The following is a 23,508-nucleotide window of genomic DNA, read 5'->3' on the forward strand; positions in this document are numbered from 1 at the left end:
TTCAGTGATTCCCACTCTGCTTAAAGCAAAGAAAGCGACTTCTGGGAAGATTTATCATTGTACTTGAAAGTCGTATATTGCGTGGTGTGAGTCTCTTTGGGCTCCCCCTTGCTCTTACTTGGTGGCCTGGATCTTGGCTTTCCTTCAATGGGGAGTTGATCATGGCCTTGAGTACTATCAAGGGTCAGGTTTCGGCTTTGGCAGTTTTCTTCCAAAGGCCGTTGGCCGCCCGTGCCCTGGTGCATAACTTCATCCAGGGGGTGCGACATTTGTACCTCCGGTGCGACCTCCATCACCACCTTGGGACCTTGATTTGGTGCTGTCGGTTCTTTAAAAACCTTCTTTTAAAAGGCAAGACCGAAATCCATTTTTTTTCCTTCCTTTTCTTTCTTCTTTTCCAAAAAATTGTGGCAACAAATGAGATCAACAAAATACTCACCATGCCTCTTAGCAAATAGCTTGGGGTGTTTACTTTCTGAAAAGGTGTCATTTGTGGGGGGGGGGGGCATTTCAGGGCCTTTGAAACTGTGATCGGTAGTGAGGAAGTAAAATGAGCAATTTACACCCTTAGAAAACCTGAAAGCGGTAATTGGTTGTTAGGGTCCTGTACGTGGCTAGACTGGCAAAAATTCTCACACAAGGGGTATCCTTTTGGGGTGTAATTTTTACATATACCCATGGCGTGTGTGAGCAATATATCAAAACATAAAATATTCCATGGACTCAACATGCCTCTTAGTAAAATGCTTGGTGTGTATACTTTACAAAAAGGGGTCATTTGGAGAGGGGGGGGGGGTTGTGCTTTCTTGGCATTTCAGGGCCGGAAACTGCGGAAGTAAAATGAGAAATTTATGCCCTTTAAAATCCTGAAGGCGGTGATTGGTGGTCTGCACCCGTACACAGCTAGGCTCACAAATGCTATACCCATATTCAAGAGAAGCAGCATGTATTTTGGGGTGTTATTCCACATATACCCATGTCATGTGTGAGCAATATATAATTTTAGTGACAACTGACACTACAATGACAACTTCTCAGGAAATTCCTTGTAGTGTCTATTTTCCAAAAAGGGATAATTTGGGGGGGGGTTTGTACTGCCCTGCCATTTTATCACTTCAAGAAATGAGATAGGCAGTCAAAGTAAAAGCTGCGTAAATTCCTATATATATATATATATATATATATATATATATATATATATCTCATAGTTTGTAGAGGCTATAACTTTTGCGCAAATCAATAAATATACGCTTATTGAGATTATTTTTACCAAAAACATGTAGCTAAATACATTTTGGCCTAAATGTATGATAAAAGTTGTTATTGAAAATATTTTTTTTCTCAAAGTTTCGGTCTTTTTTCGTTTTATATCGCAAAAAATAAAAATCCCAGTAGTGATTAAATACCACAAAAAAGAGCTCTATTTGTGGGGAAAAGGGACATAAATTTCATTCGGGTACAGCGTTGCATGACCGCGCAATTACCAGATAGTCACATAGTGACAAATTGCAATAAATGTCCTGGTCATTAAGAGGTAAAACCTTCCGGTCCTTAGGTGGTTAAAACAGAACTTAAGGGATCAATGCTAACCTTTCCTGCGGTCTCTTATCAGCATTTTCTTTTTCTTTTTTTGGCCGGTGAGGACGGACATCGCACCTGCGTATGTGCAGAAGCTAGTCATTCCAGCACCCAGGGATCAGACTGCCCTCTTGCATTCCAGGGAGCACAGCAAGCACTGCATGTCTCTTCTACAATAAAATGTAGCTATTTCCCCAGTCCTTTTACAAAAGCAGAATAAAAGCGAATGAAGTGATAGTTTAGAGAATTTTAAAGTAGTGTTGAAACTTACTAAATGTACACTTGCTGTACAGAGTGCATTATTGATAGCGTGCCACTGGTTTTCCCAGCACTGTAGCGTTAACGGGATCTGTGGTTTCTTGTGAAAGCTACATCAGACTAGACCTTGCCGTGATCTTACATTTCATGCAATATGCCATTGACCAGCTAATAATTCAACTTGTGGCTGTTCTGAGGACCCCCATTTGCTTAAATCTCTGCAGGAACTGGAAGAGCAGGTCAGTCATGAAGAAGGCATGGGTGAGGCCTTAAAAGAAGAATCTCAGCGTAAAGAAGCTGCTCTGCAACAGCTGAAGGCTGCAGTGAAAGAGGTAAGTCAACTTGTCTTTAACTTGGCAAAAATAGTTTTCTCTGTCGCTCATTGACAGACGTAGTCCTCCTTGATTAATATCAACTCGGGTTATACTGCCCTCTACAGGAGCAGGACTAGACAGGAAAGAAAACGTTCTGGCCACACCCTAGGGGCAGTCCCAGAGGGTATATCCTCTCACTTCCTGCTACAGCAAATCAGTTTTTTTCTGTCTAGTTAGGAGTAAGGACCTAGATTCCTTGCTAGGATCTTCGGTCCTGGCAGGATTTTTTTAGAAATACTTTTTTTAGACAGCTTTTTTTCTCCAGTGTTCCTGTGAGATCTTCAAGCAAGTACGCTGAAACTGGGCGACGGGCTGGATGTTGAGATCCAGTGGTCACCCCAGTTCAGCCTACGAGCGCGTGCAGGCCATAGCTCCGCGCTGGGTCGGCCGCGACATATTCCCCCTGGACGGGGACTGACCCTGCGAGTTAAACGTCTCGCCTGGACGCCAATGACCAACAGAGTCACGGCGTCCGTATTGGTCGACAGCCCCCCCACCCCGGTGGAGAGGGGTTCTGTCAGGAGTTGGTGCCCGCCTGGTTCCGGTATGGTGAGTAGAATGTTCCCCCTCTCCCCCTGTTGGGTTTGTTGGTGGTCGCGGGCCCCTCTCTGGGATGGTCGGACACTCAGTTTCTGGGTCTCCCCTCTATCCTATAACAGGTCACAGATCCCCCAATTTGAGTGTGATTTTTTGTGAATAGAAACCAGGAGGCTTGGTTTGGGAGCTGACTATCTAAAGTCACTATATGACTGTAAGGGTGAATGAAGTCAGTGGCAGACTACTAAAAGGCATTACTATTGAGGTATAGAGGTATCCTACCTGTCATAGTGTGTACACAGGCCGATGCCTATGCCTGAGTTACTGCAGCCACAGATCGCCATCCCTCCAGAAAGTCGGTCACTTCCACAGGCCGCACAGCCTCCCGCAGGCCGAGGACACCTCCCGCAGGCCGAGGCACTTCCACAGGCCGAATGCACACATCCCGCAGGCCGCTGCTAACTTGCAAGCCGCCGCTATCCTACACAGGCCGCCGCCATTTTCCTGCAGATCGCACGAGGCCGCCATATTGGCGTAGCCTCGTGTCTCCAGCATGGGGGCGGCCATGTTTGAGGTGACCAAACACCTCGTGGAGTAATTGGGAGGCGCCGGAAGGCGTGTAAAGGGGCGGAGCTGCCTCCTTGGACCAGGGAAAGCAAGCCAAAGACTTCTTCCTGTCTGTAACAGACAGTGCTGGAAGCAGGTTGATAAGAAACTTCTGTGCATCAGGTGAGCCTTGGGGTCTCTCTCTCTCTCTTTCTGAGGGGTCCAAGCAGGTAGACTGAGGGGCGCTACTGCGCTGGGGGACTAAGTTAAAAAGAAAAAAAAAATGTTTTTTTCTTGCAATTAATTTTTTTGTGTTTGCTGGCAAGTGTCTTGTTACATGAACCCTGCCACACATGTATCCCCACCTGATCCCCTCAGGGTGGCCGCAGGACCCTCCAGTACCCCACTTGTGATGATGCATTATCAGCAGTTTTTGGAGTCTTTGGTATCCCGGGTGGAGGTAGCCTGCCAGGGACGGGGGTCAAGAAGAGCGACCCCCGCCTACCCCTATGTCATCTGATACTTCAGATACGGATTCTGAGCTGGTCATTGCAGCCCCTTTTCTGGGGTTGTTGTCTCAGGTACGGTCTCCTCAGACAGTAAGGACGCTTCTGCCTCCACCATAGCACAAGAAGCGTTGGTGGAAGCACTAGTTGTGTCTGTCCGGGAAACCTTAAATCTTGAGGTTAAACCGGCAGAGGTAGCTGAGACTCGTATTCCTTTTTTTGGTACTAGCAAGCCTACCAAAATGGTGAAGGGTTTCCCCTTGCCCAAATAGGGTCGTCCGTAAATGAGCCCTGCTATTTCCAAACGCATGGCTAGGCGCTATCATTTTGAGGAATTCCTCATTACAAAGATGGACGGTACCACCAATAGTGGACTCACCGATTTCCAGACTAAATAAAGCCACTGTTATCTCGTTGGATTGACAGAATGGGCCCCACCCATCTCTAGGGTGGGGGAACATCTTCACCGGTTTCCGGATCCAGGGCTTTCCAGAATCCCGGATAAAGGGGTTCGCAAGGTCATATGATCGGGATACAAGATCGAGTTTCGATCACTTCCACCGGTGCGATTCTTCCCTTCCAATAGTTGACATCCCCGAGTCGCTTAAAAACTTTGCGGGGGACAGCTTGATACAACAAGCAGTGGTAGTTCCCATTCCTTGGAGGAGTTCTAGTCGAACTTGTTCACAATGCCCAGGAAAAAGGGCTAGGTGCATCCAATTCTGGTCTTGGAAGAGATGGAGTCCATCCATACAGTGGTGGCCTCCCTGCATCAGGGGGATTTCCTGGCGTCCATAGACATTTAGGATGCCTATCCTTATATCCCCATCTTCGCAGGACATCAGCGTTTTCGTTGCTTTTCCTAAAGATCATCCCTGGTTCCCACCAGGAGACTGAACTATCTGGGCCTAATTTTGGATACATCCTTGGCAAGAGTGTTTCTCCATGCGGAGAAACTCCAGAAGATTCAGTCAATGATTCGGATGTTGCTGTCCGTCAACTGGCTGGGATTGATGGTCGCCTCCTTAGAGGCAGTACCGTATACCCAGTCTCATACCCGAATTCTCCAAAGAGGAGATTCTTCTCATATGGAATCGGAATCCCGATTCCCTGGACAATCGGATCCGATTGAGTGAACGGACCAGGGAGGTTCTGGTCTGGTGGCTTCGGTCTCCGATGCTCAGCCAGGGGAAGTCATTTCTTCTGATAAATTCCAGGTTACCGATAAATGTGTTGGAACTGAGAGCGATCAGACTTTGTCTGATTTACTGGACCGAGCAGCTCCAGGGCAGCCCGGTTCGGATCCAGTTGGACTATGCCATGGTCATGACTTAGGTCGATCACCAAGGGGCACCAAGAGTGCCCTGGCGGCCATAGAAGTGGCCAACATTCTTATTGGGGGAACAGTTGTTCCAGTTCTCTCCGCGATATTTATCACGGGGGTGGACAGGCAGATTATTTCAGCCGTCAGATTCTGGATCAAGAGGAATAGTCTCTTCATCCAGAGGTATTTCACCAGCTGTCCCTTCATTGGGGCACCCCGGATATGGATCTGTTGGTAGGTTGGCTCAACAGGGCTCGCACCCGCGATCCTCTAGTGGACGCAGCAGACGCGCTGAACAGCCTGTAAATGCAGTATCAGCTACTATATGTCTTCCCCCCTCTCAAATTGCTGCTGAGATTTCTCCGCAGGATAGAGGTGGAGGGAACTCCAGTTATCCTGGAAATTCCGAGCTGGCCTCGTCAAGCCGGGTACGCCGACTTGGACAGGCTAGTCGCGGACGCTCCTTGGAGACTTCCTCTCAGGGAGGATCTGCGGTCTCAAGGACTGATCTTCCATCGTGCTTTACAGTCGCTGGTTTTAATGGCCATGCTATTGAGACCCAGGTACTGAAGGACAGAGGGTTGTCAGCTTCAGTTATTCCTACTCTAATTAAAGCAAGGAAAGCGACTTCCAGCAAAGTCTATTATCGCACATGGAAGACTTATATCGCGTGGTGTGAATCTTTGGAATTTCCCCCACGTACCTATTCGGTGACCCGAATCCTGGCTTTTCTGCAAAAGGGGGTTGAGCAGAAACTATCCTTGAGCACTATCAAGGGTCGGGTTTCAGCATTAGCAATCTTCTTTCAGAAGCCTTGGGCTACTCATTCCTTGGTGTCCAGGGGGGCTCCGCCAGTGCGCGCGCCCTTACCGCCCTGGGATCTTAATTTGGTGTTTGTAGGTTCTTCAGAAACCTCCCTTTGAAAATATCAGGGAGATTCCCTTGCTTACATTATCCCAGAAGGTGGCCTTCTTGGTGGCTATCACTTCTGCACGCAGGGTGTCAGAACTGGCTGCATTATCATGCCATTCCCCATATCTAGTGGTTCATAGGGATAAGGTAGTTCTTCATCCAAAGCCATCCTTTCTTCCTAAGGTGGTTTCAGACTTTCATCTGAATGAAGATATTGTGTCCTCCGTGTCCTTGTGTCCTAAGCCCAATCATCCTCAGGAATATGCGTTGCATTCCTTGGATGTGGTTCGGGCAATCAGGGTATACCTGAAGACTACGGAATCGTTCCGTAAGACGGATTCACTTTTTGTGATCACGGATGGCCCCAGAAAGGGGTTGCCTGCATCTGCCGCGACTATCTCCAAATGGATTAGACAGACGGTGGTACAAGCTTATTCGATTAGGGGTCGGAATCCTCCGTTCCCTGTTAAGGCACACTCCACTCGAGCGCTCAGTACTTCCTGGGCCTACCGCCATCAGGCGTCAGTGGTCCAGGTGTGCAAGGCGGCTACCTGGTCATCAGTTCATACCTTTACAAAATTTTATAAAGTTGATGTGATGGCATCGGCGGATGCCTCATTTGGCCGCAAGGTTCTGCAGGCCGCAATTTGAGGAGACCGGTGGTCTACCTCGAGGGTTTTTTTCCATTGGAATTTCAGTGTGATTGATGAGCCTTTAAAACTTCTAGTTGGCACCGGTTGGGCCTTCTAGATTGGATTTTGATTTCCATTTTCCCACCCCTCATTTGTGGCACTGCTTTGGGACGTCCCGAGTTGATATTAATCAAGGAGGACTACGTCTGTCAATGAGCGACAGAGAAAAATGGGTTTTTGTAAAATCTTACCGTAAAATCCTTTTCTCTTAAGCTCATTGACAGACGTAGTACCCGCCCCTCTGTTTTTGAGTTGGGTTGGGTTAAATTCTCTAAACACTGCTTTGTGACATAACTGATTTGCTGTAGCAGGAAGTGAGAGGATATACCCTCTGGGACTGCCCCTAGGGTGTGGCCAGAACGTTTTCTTTCCTGTCTAGTCCTACTCCTGTAGAGGGCAGTATAACCCTAGTTGATATTAATCAAGGAGGACTACGTCTGTCAATGAGCTTAAGAGAAGGATTTTACGTTAAGATTTTACAAAAATCCATTTTTTCTCATTTCCTAAGGGATGCAGGAATTCAGAAAAGTGTTGGGGTATATCCTCACCTAGAGGAGGATTTAGACACTAGCAAGCTGGGTATAACCTCTCATACCTCAGCATTCCTCTAGCAAAAAGATTTGACTTTTCGAAGCATAGCAGTTTTCCTACCCACAGTATATTTTCTTTTATTTAAGAAAAAAAGAGGAGTTGCAGGTCGCTGCCATTAAGCCTAGACTTGGAGACCTTATCGGTTCTTATTGACGCAGTTTGCATTACATAAAAAAATGAAGATCAGCCTGCTACGTCTATCAGTGCTGTTTTGTGGTTAGGTTACTTTAGAGTCCTCAAGGTTGCCATGACCTTTGTGGCACACACATTGTTTCCCATCATCCCTATAGAAAACTGAAGAACGCTGACAAGGTGTACACTCCTCCTCCTAAATGCTAGGTGTTCTGTACCCGTTTCAGAAGGACTTTGTTCCAAAAAAATAAATAAAAGTGGGCTGCTCCAGCAGTATCCCATCCTAACAAAGCCTTGCCTATCCCTGTGGAAGGATGCACCTGGTTTCAAAGACCCCATAGACAAGTGGTTGACATTCCCTTGCTCTCACTGGCAGGATTCTGGTTTGCAACCTGCCCTGGCTGTGACACTAGACTGCCAAACTTTAGCTGGTTGGGCTAAAGCCACTAGAAGGGATGTGGTTGCTATTCAGACTGATTCTTTGTTAGGTGCTCATGCCTGCAGCCTTAAACTGCTGCTTGGACTGGTTGTTGGGAGTCTCCTGTCATGAACGTTAGGAGAAAAGCACCTGACCTGCTTCACATGCTCAGAAAGATGTATCCATCCTGGAGGCCAAAAAGGTTCTTTTTAGATACTTCTAGGCCTCAACCTCCAAAGCTAAGATCAAGCCTAGCACCCAGTCCACTCGCAGACCGTGGACTTCAAGCCTTTGGAAAAGTCTTCCTCGGCATGAGAGAATTTCCCCCACTTTCCAAAATAGGTAGACATCTGCTAGTCTTTATGGACTTTTGGACAGCCAGCATCTTGGATGCTTGGGTGGAAGTGGTAGTTTTGAGAGGCTACAAGCTAGAAACCTGTTCTCAGCACCCTCCTTGGTTCATGTCTTCCAATCTGCTCGTGTCATTATGATTACATTATTATTATTATTATTTTTAATATTTATTATTATGATCCTCATCACAGCAGGTTCCATTATGTACACATCAGACCCTTCCCTCAAGTTTTTTTTATAATCCAAGGTCTCTCTCCATCCATCCATCCATCCATCCATTCTGTGACATGGGGTATTTAGCATTTGTGGTAGATGCGTTTTTATACAGAGAACCCACAGCAGACAGGAACTATATTTAAGGGCCTGATAGCCCACTTTTATTAAAACTGCAGAAAGCAAAACGGTCCAACATAAATTTTCCTACTCAGGGGGTCTTCTCCAGCTTAAGCAGAATACAAACACTGAAAAATGCCCAGCCACCTGGCTCATATGCTCACCTTGCTTCTACTGCAGTACCGCACTGCCCCAGTCTTTTACCAGTCTCTGACACTGTTCAGCTCTCCTGGATATTTGGCTCTCTAGCCTTTTAGTCACAGCGCCCTGCTGCATGGCCCACCTCTGGCCTATGGATTGGGGTTCTCCTGACAACCCGAAAAGAGCCAACCTGACTCCTGGAATGAAACCTGCTGACTTCTGGCTGGGCCCTCTGACCCCTCAATGAGACCCTCTGTCTCTTGGCTTCTGGCTGAGGCCCCCTGACCCCTGGGTGAGACCTTCCATCTCTTACACTGGGAATGGTCTCCAAACTGGACACTCTCAACTAGCCTCAGACCTAATTTATATAACGATCTGCACACCTGTGACAGACTGTAGACCTGATAAACTCAGGACACAGGGTTGAGAGTTCTGATCCACAACTGCAGATACCGGAGAAAGCAAAGAGCACAGCTTTTTCGGCTCAGAAACAATAGTCGCATTAGCCCATATTTCTCTTTTTTTCATTGTTGGACACAGCTGCTGATATTCATAACCATTGGGTTATACTGCCCCCTACAAGACACTAGGACACTAGGCAGAAAAGAATTCTGGTTACATCCATGGGAAGTCAAAGGGAGGATTATCCCTCTCTGCTAAAGCCACTTAGTTTTTTTTCTGCCTAGTCATGAGTAAGGACCTATTTCTCTTTGGTCCACCGATGGACGTAGCTGCTGCTTTAAATCATAGACGGATGGGTAATAAGCCCCTCCCTCTAGGACCCTGGGTTATTACCCCTGGCCTCACTGTTGCATCTTCAGTTTTAGCTGCCTGGTCTTAGGAGTGGCCAAACAGCTCCCTGCTTGGGACCTTTTTGTCCTAGCTCGGTTTTAAACGTCTTAAAGGGAACCTTTTTTATTTTATTTTTTGTTGCTGCTGACTCCAGTTCCTGTGGTATGCCGGCTGGGTTTCGGACTGGCTATATGAGAGCCTTAACGGTCTCCCAGTTTTTGCCAGCGAGCGCTTGCAGACCATAGCTCTGCGCTGGGTCTCCATAGCGACTATAGTCCCACGGACGGAGACTGGCCTGCGGGTGAAACACCCTGCCGGGACGCACACACCTGACATGCTAGCGTCGCAGGGTGCCCCTTGGCCGACAGTGCCCTCATTGCCTTGCAGAAGCAGTCTGTCAGGATGGATGCCCACCCTCAGCAGCGTGGTTCGGTAAGTACAGTCCCCCCCCCCCCCGTCTGGTTAGCGGGCCTGGGGTGGACGTAGGCTCCTCCATAGGGGAGTAGGACCCTCGGGTACCCATACCTCCTACCACCCTCCTCCACTATGAGGGGTCACCTGGGACCTTCCCCTCCTACCCTGACCTCTCCCTACCCTTGGCTCTAGACCCCCGGGACACTTTGTCACCTCAGGTGCTATACCGGGCAGTGGACGGTGGGGGGGAGGCCTCGGAGGGGGGTACATGGTTGCGCCTCATACTACTACCAATACTACTATGACCCCCCACCAGGGCCCCCAAGCCTATTACTAGGGTTGGCCTCTCTAAGCCCGAGGTCACGTGCTCATCGGCGCGAAGCAGCCATTTTGCTGTGGCCTGCAGCCTTAACAAGCCTCAGCAGCCTGCCTGGGTATCCCTATCACTGTAATGCCAGTGGTCATTTTGCTGGAGCCAGAGACAAAACAGCACAGGAGCTTCTGACTCTTGTGGGCGGGGACGTTTCCTTCTACCTTCTCTTCTCCATGCTGCTGATGGACCTTGCGGTGTTCTCCATGTGGTAACTACTCTACAGGAGTTTAATTACCCTGGCCTTCACCTTTTCATCTTCAGAGGGGTTTCAGGCCTTTACGGGCCTTAGGGTTATCCCCCGGAGTAGCGCTGCGTGCATCACGATCGCCTCTTAAAGGCGCAGGGCACGTCGGTAGCGGCGGACTTGCTGGGACCTGTGGTGCCTTTGTAACCTCACTTAGCCTCAGGGGCGTTAATATTTGGCGATATGGCGCGGATTGCTCCCTCTTAGGCCATTGCTCCTGTTTTCAGGAGAAGCTTCTGTTTAACCCCTTGCGGTGCAGGTTCCGGTGTTTCCCCATTTCCTTGTCTGCTCTTTACATTCTTACTGTGCAATACTACTGTGTGACCATATGTCTAGCATGGATTCCCCAAGTTTGTCTGCGACCCCGGATGTATCGTTGGGGCCCGCTTCTGATGCTCAGGATGTGACTTTATTGTCTGTGATGCAAAAAATGTCCAGAAAAATGGACAAAGTTATTGCAGCAGCATTTACTAAGAAACGCCCTCGCCTGTCTCATCTTAGACCACAGATTTTGAGGCCGATATGGTCGCCAGCGACGCAGACCACCTTTTGGGGGATGCGTCCCCACATTCAGACTTTTCTGATGTGGAAGAGGATGGTGTCGCAGAAAACCAAACAGACTTCGGGCGGAAAAGAATCCGGGAAACGGTGGGCTGGTAAGCCGAAATCCTCTGCCCCCAGCACCTTCAAGCAGACCCCTTCTGCCTGAAGGGGCGCCCCCACCCACTTCAGGGGTGGGGGACGTCTCCATTTTTTCCCGGACCCTTGGACCTCACTGTTGCACGACCGGTGGGTCCACAAGTTAATTTAGTCCTGGTACAAGATAGAGTTTCGTTCCCGTCCGCCAGACAGATTTTTTCCCTCCAATCTTCAGCTGTCCCCAGACCGCCTTGGGGGGCTGCAGGAAGCGATTCGGGATATGCTGTCACAAGGCATGATTGTACCAGTTCCTCATCGGGAACGCTTTTGAGGGTTCTCTTTGACCCTGTTTACCGTTCCACAGAAGAAGGGCAAATTGCATCCAATCTTGGACCTCAAATCTCTGAACCGCTTTGTGCGCATCCAGAAATTTTGCATCGAGTCCCTGCGGTCAGTGGTAGTTCTTGCACCAGGGGGACCTGCTGGCCTCAATCGATATCAAGGATGCCTATCTCCATGCCCCTATCTGCCAGGGTCATCAACGATTGCTCCGCTTCGCGGAGGGCAAGGACCATTTTCAATTTGTGGCGTTATCGTTTGGTCTCGCCTCTGCTCCCAGGGTCTTCACCAAGGTGTTAGCCCCTATCCTGGCTCTGCTACGACAGAGAGGATTAGGGGTACCTGGACGATCTTCTTCTCCGAGCGGACTCTTCTGTGACATTGGCATGGGATTTGAGATTCCAACTGAACTGCTTCAGAGTGTGAATGGTCACCTCCAACCTTCAGAAATCTGCCCTGGTTCCAACAACCAGATTGGAGTATCTAAGGATGATCCTAGATTCAGCTACGGCAAAGGAATTTCTACCTCCTGTAAAGTTAGAGAAGTTAAGGAAAGCGATTCTGTCGCCGCTGGCTTGCGACCTGGTGTCTCTCAGGTCATCTATGCAGGTGCTGGGCCTGATGGTGTCCTCCGTACCATATGCTCAGGCCCACACGAGACTTGCAACAGAAGATCCTTGTCAAATGGTACAAGGATTCTCTATCCCTGGACAGTCTGATTCGTTTGAGTCAGAGATCCAAGGACTCCCTGAATTAGTGGCTCAGCTCTCCGAATCTTCTCCATGGGAAATCCTTTCTTCCAGTATTCTGGACGGTGGTGATGACAGATGCCTGTCTGACTGGTTGTCGGGGGGGGGGGGGGGGGAGTGCTGGGCACCCTGAATGTTCAAGGGACCTGGACGTTGGAAGAATCCGAACTCCCGATCAACGTTCTGGAAAGGAGAGCAATCAAGTTGAGCCTGTTCCACTGGATGGACAATCTCAAGGGGTGTTCTGTCCGAGTCCAGTCCGACAATGTCATGGCCGTGGCATATGTCTATCATCAAGGGGGCACCAGGAGTGCCCTGGAGGTAGCCGAGATCCTGCGCTGGGCAGAGGACTACGTCCCAGCCCTATCCGCCATGTACATTCCCGGCGTAAACAATTGGCAGGCGGACTACCTGAGTCGTCAAACCCTGGATCAGGGAGAGTGGTCCCTGCAGCCACAGGTGTTCCACCAGCTGTGTCTCCGGTGGGGGACCCCGGATGTGGACCTGTTTGCCTCCAGACAAAATGGGAAAGTTTTCAAAGTTTGTGGCTCGGTCCAGAGATCCTCTGGCCGACGCAATAGACGCCCTGGTGGCTCCCTGGAGCCAGTACGGGCTAATTTATGCGTTTCTTCCGCTGAAACTTTTTATCTTGCCTGCTACACAGGGTCGAGCTGGAGAGGATTCCGGTAATTCTGATGGCTCCCGATTGGCCCCAGAGATCCTGGTACGCCGACGTGATTCGGCTAGAGGTCGCAGGTCTGTGGACACTTCCTCAGGGGGAAGATCTTCTATCTCAGGGTCTGATCTTCCATCCTGCTTTACAGTCGCTGGCTTTAACGGCTTGGCTGTTGAGAGCAAGGTGTTTAAGGACAGGGGTCTGTCCGATTCTGTCATTCCCTACCTTACTCAAGGCTAGGAAGTCCACTTCTCGGAAGATTCATCATCGTACGTGGAAATCATACATTGCTTGGTGCGAATTGCTGAAGCTGCATCCTAGATCCTTTGCTATCAGCAGGATCCTGACCTTTCTACAGAAAGGGGTTGACCAACGTTTGGCGTTGGGCACTCTTAAGTGTCAAATCTCGGCCTTCGCTGTGTACTTCTAATGCCCCTTTGGCTACGCACTCTTTGATTCGTACGTTTCTTCAGGGGGTTCGCCATTTGGCTCCCCCAGGAGGTCTCCGTTACCTCCTTGGGACCTTAATTTGGTTCTATCGGTTCTTCAGCAATCTCCTTTCGAGAACATAAGACACATTTCCTTGCTCGCATTGTCACAGAAAGTTGCCTTTTTGGTGGCTATCACCTCTGCACACAGGGTTTCTGAACTAGCGGCGCTATCTTGCCACTCTCCTTATCTGGTAATACACAGGGATAAGGTAGTGTTACGGCCTAATTTGTCATTTTCTTCCTAAGGTGGTTTCAGACTTCCATCTGAACGAAGACATAGTGCTTCCGTCATTATGTCCGAAACCTTCACATCCTAAGGAAATTGCCTTTCATTGCTTGGATGTGGTTTGGGCGATACGGGTGTATCTGGAGACTGAGTCCTTTCGTAAGTCGGACTCCGTGAATACGGGTAGACCCCGTAAGGGTCAGACTGCGTCTGCGGCGACCATCTCTCGATGGATCAGACAGACGGTGGTGAAGGGGTTAAGAGCAAGGTTCCTCCTTTCCCTGTCACGGCTCACTCTACACGGGCGTTGAGTGCCTCTTGGGCTTTCTGCCATCAGGCGTCACTGATGCAAGTTTGCAAGGAGGCCACTTGGTCATATGTACATACGTTCACCTTCACCAAGTTTTACAGAGTGACTGTGTTAGCATCCTCGGATGCGTCCTTTGGTTGCAAGGATTTGCAGGCCGCCATTTAAGGAGCAGTCTACTTTTCCTTCTCCTTTATGATTTTGCTACTATTGAGCCCCAGTTGGTGCTTGTTGGGCTCCATGTTATATAGTTGGCTATGTTAGCCGTGGGAATTGCATTTTTTTAAGTTTTTCCTTTCCCCACTACCCAGTGGTTACTGCTTTTGGACGTCCCATCCGTCTATGATTTAAAGCAGCAGCTACGTCCGTCGGACGAAAGAGAATGGGATTTTTTACTTACCTTAAAATCAATTTCTCCGAGTCCACCGACGGACGTTGCTCCCACCCCTCTTTTCTCTGAAGAGTTGGGTTTTGGTTATTATTCACTGCTTGCAACTAAATTGAAGATGCAACGGTGAGGCCAGGGGGAAATAACCCAGGGACACCGCCCCCTTGGCTCTACCTGGTCACTTCTAGTGGGAGGGGCTTATTACCCATCCATCTGTGAGCAGCTACGTCCCATTGGTGGACTCAGAGAAATGGATTTTACGGTAAGTAAAAAATCCCTTTTTTTTGTGTATAGCGCAAAAAAAAAAATCGCACAGGTGATCAAATACCACCAAAAGAAAGCTCTATTTGGGGAGAAAAAAATGACGTATTTTGTTTGGGTACAGCATTGCACGACCGCGCAATTGTCAGTTAAAATCACGCAGTGCCAAGTTGAAAAAAGTTGCCTGGTCAGGGCAAATCCTTCTGGTCTTAAAGTGGTTAAATACATGTGAATGAGGTTCAAAAGGGCAGTGTTTTCAATTTGAAGATAGCATTAAGAACACAAGGACATGGAAGAGTGTTCAAATCGAAGTTTCTAAAAAGTGAGTAATGGGACCCTGTAGGTTCTTCAAGCTCGTTTTTAAAGGCAGGTAGGCTGGGTCATAGAGTGATGTGTGCATCATAAAATGTGTATTCTTGTAACCGAACTGAAATTTTAAATGTTTTTAGCCTTCCCAATTATTTTCTGTTGTGTAATGTAGAGGGAAAAGGGTTTGTAGTCCAAATCAGGAGAGCAACCTAGGGTGACAATGCTGCTCCTCCATAGATAGGGTGAGCTTCTGATGTAAGGCTTCCCCCCTCCCACGAAGACATTGTGGGAGGCCATTGTTAACGGGGCCTTGCCAATGTATAAATTGACTTATATTAATAGGAATTGCCCCCAGAAGTATGAAAAAATTTGGCAACCATGGCTAGACTGTTGATGTGCTGTAGTGCAATCCTGCCTCTCGTATGTACTGTACAGCATTTGTTCAATGGTCCGATATGTTTGAATAATGTCTGAGTATCTCCTGTTTCAATGATATGTACATCTGTAACACCTTTGTTTTATCTGTACCGTTCTTTTCTTCACAATTAAGAGCAACCCTGTTTTGTTAAAATGTATTATCCCAGCAGTCGTTATGAGAGAAAAAGCAAAATTATACTACCCCATGAAGATCTTTTAGTTTCTGACACCTAAATCTCTATAATTCTTGCAATGAAAAAAGCAAGCATAGGAATGTAAGTGTCTCATCAAAAACTACAGTAAAATTGAAAAACAAAATGTGCATTTATTGATAATAGACTACTTTTTCTTACAAAATAAACATGAATATTTCTGGCTTAGTAAGGCAAATTTCAAGAATTCATAGCAACTAATAAGAATTCAATCTCCTGGGACCTAACATCAGGAAACTACTATCATCTTTGACCACATAGCCTTTTGCTTTAAAACCATTTATTCAATAAATAATTGTTTTTCTTCCAGTTGGCAATACAAAACCAGGACCTAATGGAGCGCAATGTAACCCTACAAGAGCAGCTGCGACTGGCATGTGTAAAGGGACAGCCTACACAGATGGAGGCTATTCAACTTTTCAAGCTTTTCCGAGAGATGACCCGCTGTCAAAAGGACCTACAATCTATCTGCATTCTGCTAAACCAAAGAATTCAGGGCTCAGACCCCAACCTGTCCATGCTACTAGGAGTACACTGTAAGCTTTGTCACCATTATACTTGTATTAAATTGTTAGGAATGCGCCAATATAGTCCATAGAGCTGAGTTGATCAAGTAAACATGTTGACCTGAAGATACAGAGGCAGCAGGCTTAGGATTGGGTATACATAGTTAGTTTTTTTTTTTTTTTTTTTTTTCTTTCTTTTTTTTTTCCCCCCCTTCCCCAGCAGGCTGAACGAACAGTAAATCAAACAGATTCCCCCATCCACACAAGCAAAGTGGATAGAGGAATCCTCCCCACTGTGCCATTGTATTCTGACAGCAGGGCTCTTCTACTGTCAGAATGCACTGATCAGTGGCTGCAGCTGCTGAGCCATTTAAGTTTTACAGTGTGGCCGATCAACAGAAGTCGATCTGACGATTGACTTCTGTCGAACAGGGAGGGCCACACACAGATCGAAATTTCAGCCAATCCCTGCTGAATTTTGATCTCTCTGTACCGATCTGTACACCACTTAAATGATGAGCTTGGTCTTTAAGAGATTAACCACTTGCTACCAAATCAAGTACCTGTACGTCATTGGCTTCAAGTGGTTGTATCAGGGTGATGCTTGCAGCTGCAGGCATCACCCCGGTACCTGTTATAACAAGAAAGCCGACCCGCCCACTGTAAAAACAACCAATGCGGCTAAGCAGCTACTCGGCTGTTATTACAAGCAGTGGGAGGGGACGCCCCTCTGCTTTCCACCGCTTGCCCTGGCTCTCAAGTCCCACCAGGAGACCCATGCGACCAGCCGACGCGTCCACCGGCTGTAGATTCGAACATAGCCAGAATCGGCTTTGATCGGGTCTCGGAATTAGGAACCTGGAAGCTACGTCATGGCATCACTTAAAGTTTACTCGGGAGCCAACGGCGCCAGTTTTCAAAAATCAAAAGTATTCAAAAACGCTCATCTTGGTGTTTTGAATACTTTCAACTGCAAAGGAGAGGTTTTGGGTTTTTTAGACCCCAGATCCCTCTATAAAGAGTACCGGTCACTGCCTATTACTGTCACAAGGAATGTTACAGTCCTTGTGAGAGCAATAAAAGTAATCCAAAAAAAAAAATTAAAGGGACAGTGTGAAAAAAAAGTAAAGTGCCCCATCCCTCCGTGCTCGGGCGCAGAAGCGAACGCATATGTAATTTGCGCCCGCAAATGTAAACTGTGTTCAAACCACACGTGAGGTATTCCTGTGATTAACAGTGAGAGCAATACTTTTAGGGCAAGACCACCTCTGTAACTCTAAACTGGTAACCGGTAAAATTTTTTAAAGCGTTTCCTATGGAAGGTTTATTTATTTTTATTTTTTTTTAAGTACCGTAGTTTGTTGCCATTCTACGAATATGGGCAGTTTTAAAGCATGACATGTTGAGTATCTATTTACTCGGCGTATCATCATGTTTCACGTTCTACAAAAAATTGGGCTAACTCTACGGGGGGGTTTTATTCATTGAAGTGTATTTTTTTTTTTTGCGTTTGAAAGACCGCTGTGCAATTAGTGTGACTTAAAATATTGTAACGTTTGCCATTTTCTTCTCTTGGGTCTCTGCTAAAAAATAAATTATATATATATATATATATATATATATATATATATATATATATATATATATATATATATATATATATATATATATGTATGTATGTATGTATGTATGTATGTATGTATGTTTGGACATAAGACACATAGTGTGGCGCGTCAGAGTACTCTCCTCTTCCAGAAGAAAAAAAAAGGCCTGCTCCTCTACCAGTAGATCTTATACTACACCTGATGTTACGAAGGGTTCCCTTCATCCCTCTTAGTTTTTCAGTGACAAGTTTAAAACTGGTAAAACCACTGATCATATAAAAAAGGAATTAATATATAAATAAATAGTCATCATACATAATCATCAAAGTGCTAGTGACTTGTGCAAAAAAACAATTCATAAATGTCCATTCAAGTGCTGGTGAATCCTCTGTGTTATTCACTGTGGGTGTGCTCCCCCTTGTGGTAATGTACTCACCACAACACGCTAGGTCATCAGCTGTTTAATAATCCATAGCAATCCATATCCATTCCATAAATAAACTTTATGGAACGTACTTCACCATGTTTGGCCTTTATTTTATATCTGAGGACATATGAAGCAAGCAGGACCATAGAAGGATCTTTACCTACAGCACTGGCAAGGAAAGCTGCCATGGATTATTAAACAGCTGATGACCTAGCGTGTTGTGGTGAGTACATTACCACAAGGGGGAGCACACCCACAGTGATTAACACAGAGGATTCACCAGCACTTGAATGGACATTTATGAAATTGTTTTTTTGCACATTATGCACAAGTCACTAGCACTTTGATTATATATGATGACTATTTATTTATATATTCCTTTTTTATATGATCCGTGGTTTTAGTAACTTGAGAAATTTGCATGTCCCTGGTTCGTGTATTTTGCTATATTTGCACATATTTTTGATACTAATTTTAAGCAGCGCTGCAACACTGGTTTCACATTTTAAAGGCTGATGCACTTTATTTGTAGCTAGCAGCTTATGACACATTTATATTTATTCACTATTTTTTCACAGATTAATTTATTTATTATTTATTTACACCCAAGCGCGGGGCCCTTTTCCTTTATACAAGTTTAAAACTGGAACATACTTTTGCAAGAAGAAATAACCCTCTAAGACAGGTACCAAAGCCTCTTCACAGGGATGGGACACCACAGCTTCTTAATATAGGGAAATGTCTGTTGACTACCTGGTAAAATATCAGATGCTTAGGTCCAGAGTATCATTTTTAAGGGCTATAAAGTGGAGTTTCACGTCTATGTAAACATGGTGTGCTGGTGATCTCTTGGATTGGACTTGGGCCTCCTTCACATGGGTGATTACATGCATTGAACAGTTCTCCGGTGGCAAGAATTTAGTGGGCTCTTGCAATTGGGGTGACCCATGTATGGGAATAGAGGTGGTCGCTCAGCCTTTACAAAATGGTGACAGGCTGGCAACAGCTGTCGCTGTTCGTGTCTATCCGCACACCAATCGATTTGTCTTTTGGTTAGGGACAGATGAGCATCCCTAGAAGCAGTCAGATGCAGTGAATTTTTAACACACTCCCGATTTCTGTAGCAGCCAGGAGTATATTTACTACTGTCAAGCCAACTGTTGGCTTTATGTTAGAATTGATTTTGACACCACCAGGTCCCTGTAAAAATAGGCTATCTACTATTCTGATGACCAAGTAATTTAAAAAAATAAAAACTTAGGTAATATATAATACACAAAATTAAAATGTTCCTCCCACCTCCCATGTAAATGTATCCATCAGGTGCGCCTGCGTACCAAAACAATTGCGCTACACACAATAGGATGGAGTGAGCAGTAATTCTTGGGCCACAGTAAATGCTAAACTGATAACTTGTCAAGGCTGTGGACTCATCGCCTGTGGACAATTGTAGGTACCGAAGTTTGTTATGGTTTATTTGGAGATCTGCTTTAATGATCGCACTATTCACATTACCACTCCAATATCTGTATAGCTGTCATTCTCAAGAACAGTCTTTTCAAAGACTTTGATAGTTGTGTATCCAACATACAGATGTCTGTAGGTATTTCTTTGCATTTTGTTCAAGCTAACAATCGTTTTCTTTTCAATAGCAACATCAATTGTAGAAGACCACGAAGAGCCATCAGATTTACTGTCTCTTGAAAGATATCAGAATGGATTAGACCAGCTTAAAAAGGACATTGAGAATTTACGTACTACCATAAGTGATCGTTATGCCCAGGACATGGGAGATAACTGTGTTACACAGTAAAAGACTTTCAGAACTGGCTTGTTTTACAATGCCTGCTTAGATGCACTAGACTAGAGAGTTATGGCTTTTCTAGGATGATGAGAGGACTCCATTTCATCCATGGCATTAAAAGCAGACCACTTCAATTCTTATCCTGGAAATTAAGAAACAAGTTTAAATGGGGAAGGCCCACATTGCACACTACTCAGACTTGGTTTTTGAAAGAAATCTGACATCACGGTTGGACTTTGAATCAGTGTCCTTGTATGTAAAACTGTTTTTTTTTTTTTTTTTTTTTGTTTCAGTTTACTTTTATATAATAAACTATTTCATTTTATTTTATATATACACAGGATTATTGTAATCTGCTTTGGGTTGTGTGCAGGACATGTCTGGTCTTTTTTGGTAATTTGGGAAAATGTTGCATTTTCTATTTCTTTCAAAGATTACGCAACTGCAGGCATTTATATATTTTATTGGCATGAATGGGTTTTGATAGGTTGAAAGCACAAGTTTAACTTATAACTGATATAATTGATATGGACTGCGAGCAATCTGGTGTTGATTAGAGATGCTGCCAGCACTGTTCACTCCCTTGCTGTGGGTGCAATATAAGTATAGAAAAATTTAAATTGTGCTGCGCAAATCTGTGTATTCTATATAGATTTCATGGGTTTATATAGTGTGTTAAAAATTACTGTTGGTGTCCATTCACACTACCGCGACTTGTTAGCCTGACAAGTCGCGGTCCATGCAGTGCTACAGGACCCGTTTTAATAGGAGTGACACAAGTTGCTCCGACTTAGAAAAAGGGTCCTGTACTACTTCGGGGCGACCTCGGAGCGACTTGCTTAGACATTCATTATATGAAGTCTGTGCAAGTCGCGCCGAAGTCGCGGTGCACGCGACTTCACAGGTCGGCCCCGAAGTCGGAGCGACCTAGTGTGAACCGAGACTTGGGTGTGTGGTGAGACTCTTAATATTCTTATTAGCTGTATGTTGATTATTAATCGTGTTGTAAGGAAGTAAGTGACAACCATGCAAAGGGAATTGTACAATTAAACACACAAATAACAAATATAAATATTCAATTCCTTACAAATCATATGCAGATGTAGATATCCCAAAAGTGATATTATGTATATATAACTGCCGTGCAACAAATAAAGTTCAATGGTGTCCCAATAAATATTTATCCAATCCCATATGCGATTTTTCCAACAAATGTGCGTTCAAAAATAAGGTGCTCCTATATATGGAAGTGTGTCCCAATCACCGGTGTCTAGGGATAACCTGGTGGTGAACAGGCTCAATATTGCCTCAATATATTGTGCTCCCCCACCCCCCCACCCCCCTCAGATGGGTGCCTCACCTTAATGCCTGCCAATTGAGCTTGGTAATTGGAAAGCTTGTGTGTGATCCAAATGCTTTGAATCCTGGCTTGCTTCTCCTATGGTGGTGCATACTGCTCGTAGCCGCACACAGACTCCGGCGTATGGCCCCTCCCCCTACACGTATCGACACAGGGCTCTGCATGTCCTCATCAGGGGGATGTGTTGAGTCAAGCACCTTATAAATGTAAGTGCAATACCTTTATTTAATAAAGCACACATTTTATAAAAACGTTATTGGCAATATGGATACCTTTTCTACCACCTACATGAGCCACCCTGGAGGGTTATGAGCACCATGGCACCACCATAGGAGAAGCAAGCCAGGATTCAAAGCATTTGAACGCACATTTATTGGAAAAAAACGCATATGGGATTGGACAATAATTTATTGTGATACCATTGTACTCAGGAAAAATTGCATATGGGATTGGATAAATATTTATTGTGACACCATTGAACTTTATTTGTTGCACGGCAGTTTTTAGTTGTCTTTATGGGACAATGAAAAATATTCTGAGATGCTCACTTGTACCGCCACCTTCAGAAGAACTGGTTAAAGACCAAACTGAAGGACAGCCTTGTATACCCCTTCCACTCCCAGCCTGCCTCAGTTTTATGTTAGAATCCTAAAAGTGGTTGTAAAGTCAGAGTAGGATTACTGCCACCCCTCTGTTATAGCAAGGTATACTACACAGTGTAAATGTTTGTTTAAAATGATGCCGATAAATACCTTATTTCACATCATCTCTGTGCGGTCACGTGACCTCCTGCTGCTCTCCTCCCCCGATCTAAGTACTACAGGGTCTGAGATCCCTCTCTGGCAGCAGCCGGGAAGTCACATGACTGCTGAGCTGTCTGCTCAACCCCACCCGTTGTAGCCTTTAGATCAGGAGAGAAGAGTGGTGAGAGGTCACATGACCGCACAGAGGCAATCTGAAAGAAGATTTTTAGTGGTATCATTTTAAATATACAAAGGTATACTACACAGCCTAAATGTTTAACAGCAGAGCTGGCAGTAATCCTACTCTGACTTTACTGCCAGCTACTAATAGTGGCAGGAGGAGCAGAGAAGAGATCGCTCACACACATGCGCTGACAAGCAGGGAGGGAGAGCGAGTAGAGACTGCGGGATGACAGAGGCACGTAAACTGACCACATTATCCTAAATCAGCAGCCATGATTATCGTGGTCAGTTTGCATAGGGGGACACCGCTTTTGGATCATTTTACTTCTCAGCTTTGCCCTAAAGGACTGTATTTGGAACCCCCCAAGAAGAAGCAGGGCCAACATATAACGTTGCCCTCGAGGCACTGGATCCTGCACTTGGTGCTCACCTAGGCAATGTGTTAGCTGCAGGATTCTTTACAGGTCCAGGGCTGAAGTAAACCTGTCTGGTGGAACCCAGTCCTTGAAGTCTTTTAGCGGTGCGCCACATGGATGGGTGAATATTGCAAGATATTGAAGACAGTTACAGGGTAAAAAAAAAAAGGGGCTCTGCTGATTTATATGGGCATCCGTGTGCTGCTCTGCAGTATGCTGGCTGTGACACACTCTGTCACACACAGGTGGTGTGAAGTATTCGTTTTTAAGCTTGAATATGTCGCCTTTTTTTTTTTTTTTCAAATGAGTTTCAGCCATAGTTCCCTAACTGAGCCTGCGCAGCCTCTTTGTTGGTCAAGCTTACTGCACATGTTATGCACAATTTTGAGACGCACACAGCCTCTCCTGACTTCTCCAGCACATATGAACCTATAGTACATCTCTACTAGGCTCTTTGCTGCCTTTACTGATCGACCCAAGTGGCATAATAATCCCTTCCTGCCCTGAAGCGTCTTGTGAGCATCCCTAGAGGGGTTCACTCGCACCTATACCGTAGCAGATCATAGGCACAAGGGGGGGGGTCCTGCTAGTTCACATTCAGCTAACAGCTCGTGGGGAGTCTGCAGCATTTCCCCCTAAGGATCCTAATGGTGTAAGTCTAGATCCCTACTTCGAGGCCTCCTTAACACTTTCTGGTCCACTCCTCTTGTTTGTCTAGCGAGGAATTTTCTGCAACCAACTCATTAATTCTGCAATTTTCTGAATTAATGGGTTAGATTTTGGTACTGTTAAAGTCCTTGGCCCACAAGGGCTGCCAGTGGTCATCCTCTTCTCCAGAGTCTGTCTGATTTTTCTCTAGTGGAAGATGAAGATGGTGCTATGTCTAGTTCTGAGGACTTTTTGCATGAGTAGAATCCGAATGCTGACATTTC

General features: G+C 45.9%; 1 protein-coding gene across 1 annotated transcript in view; it reads left to right on the plus strand.

Annotated features, from left to right (window-relative positions):
* CEP85 (centrosomal protein 85) overlaps positions 1-19,973 on the plus strand; it is a 50,818-nt gene extending 30,845 nt beyond the window's left edge. The window contains exons 12-14 of the mRNA XM_082246886.1: positions 2,061-2,168; positions 15,844-16,069; positions 19,723-19,973. Coding sequence (XP_082103012.1) covers positions 2,061-2,168; positions 15,844-16,069; positions 19,723-19,883 — 495 coding nt within the window. The 3' untranslated portion in view covers positions 19,884-19,973. The remainder of the gene's footprint in view (positions 1-2,060; positions 2,169-15,843; positions 16,070-19,722) is intronic.
* Positions 19,974-23,508: the final 3,535 nt, after the last annotated feature.

Source organism: Pelophylax lessonae (assembly GCF_965119305.1).
Source record: "Pelophylax lessonae genome assembly, chromosome: 2".
In the NCBI taxonomy this organism is placed as follows: Eukaryota; Metazoa; Chordata; class Amphibia; order Anura; family Ranidae; genus Pelophylax; species Pelophylax lessonae.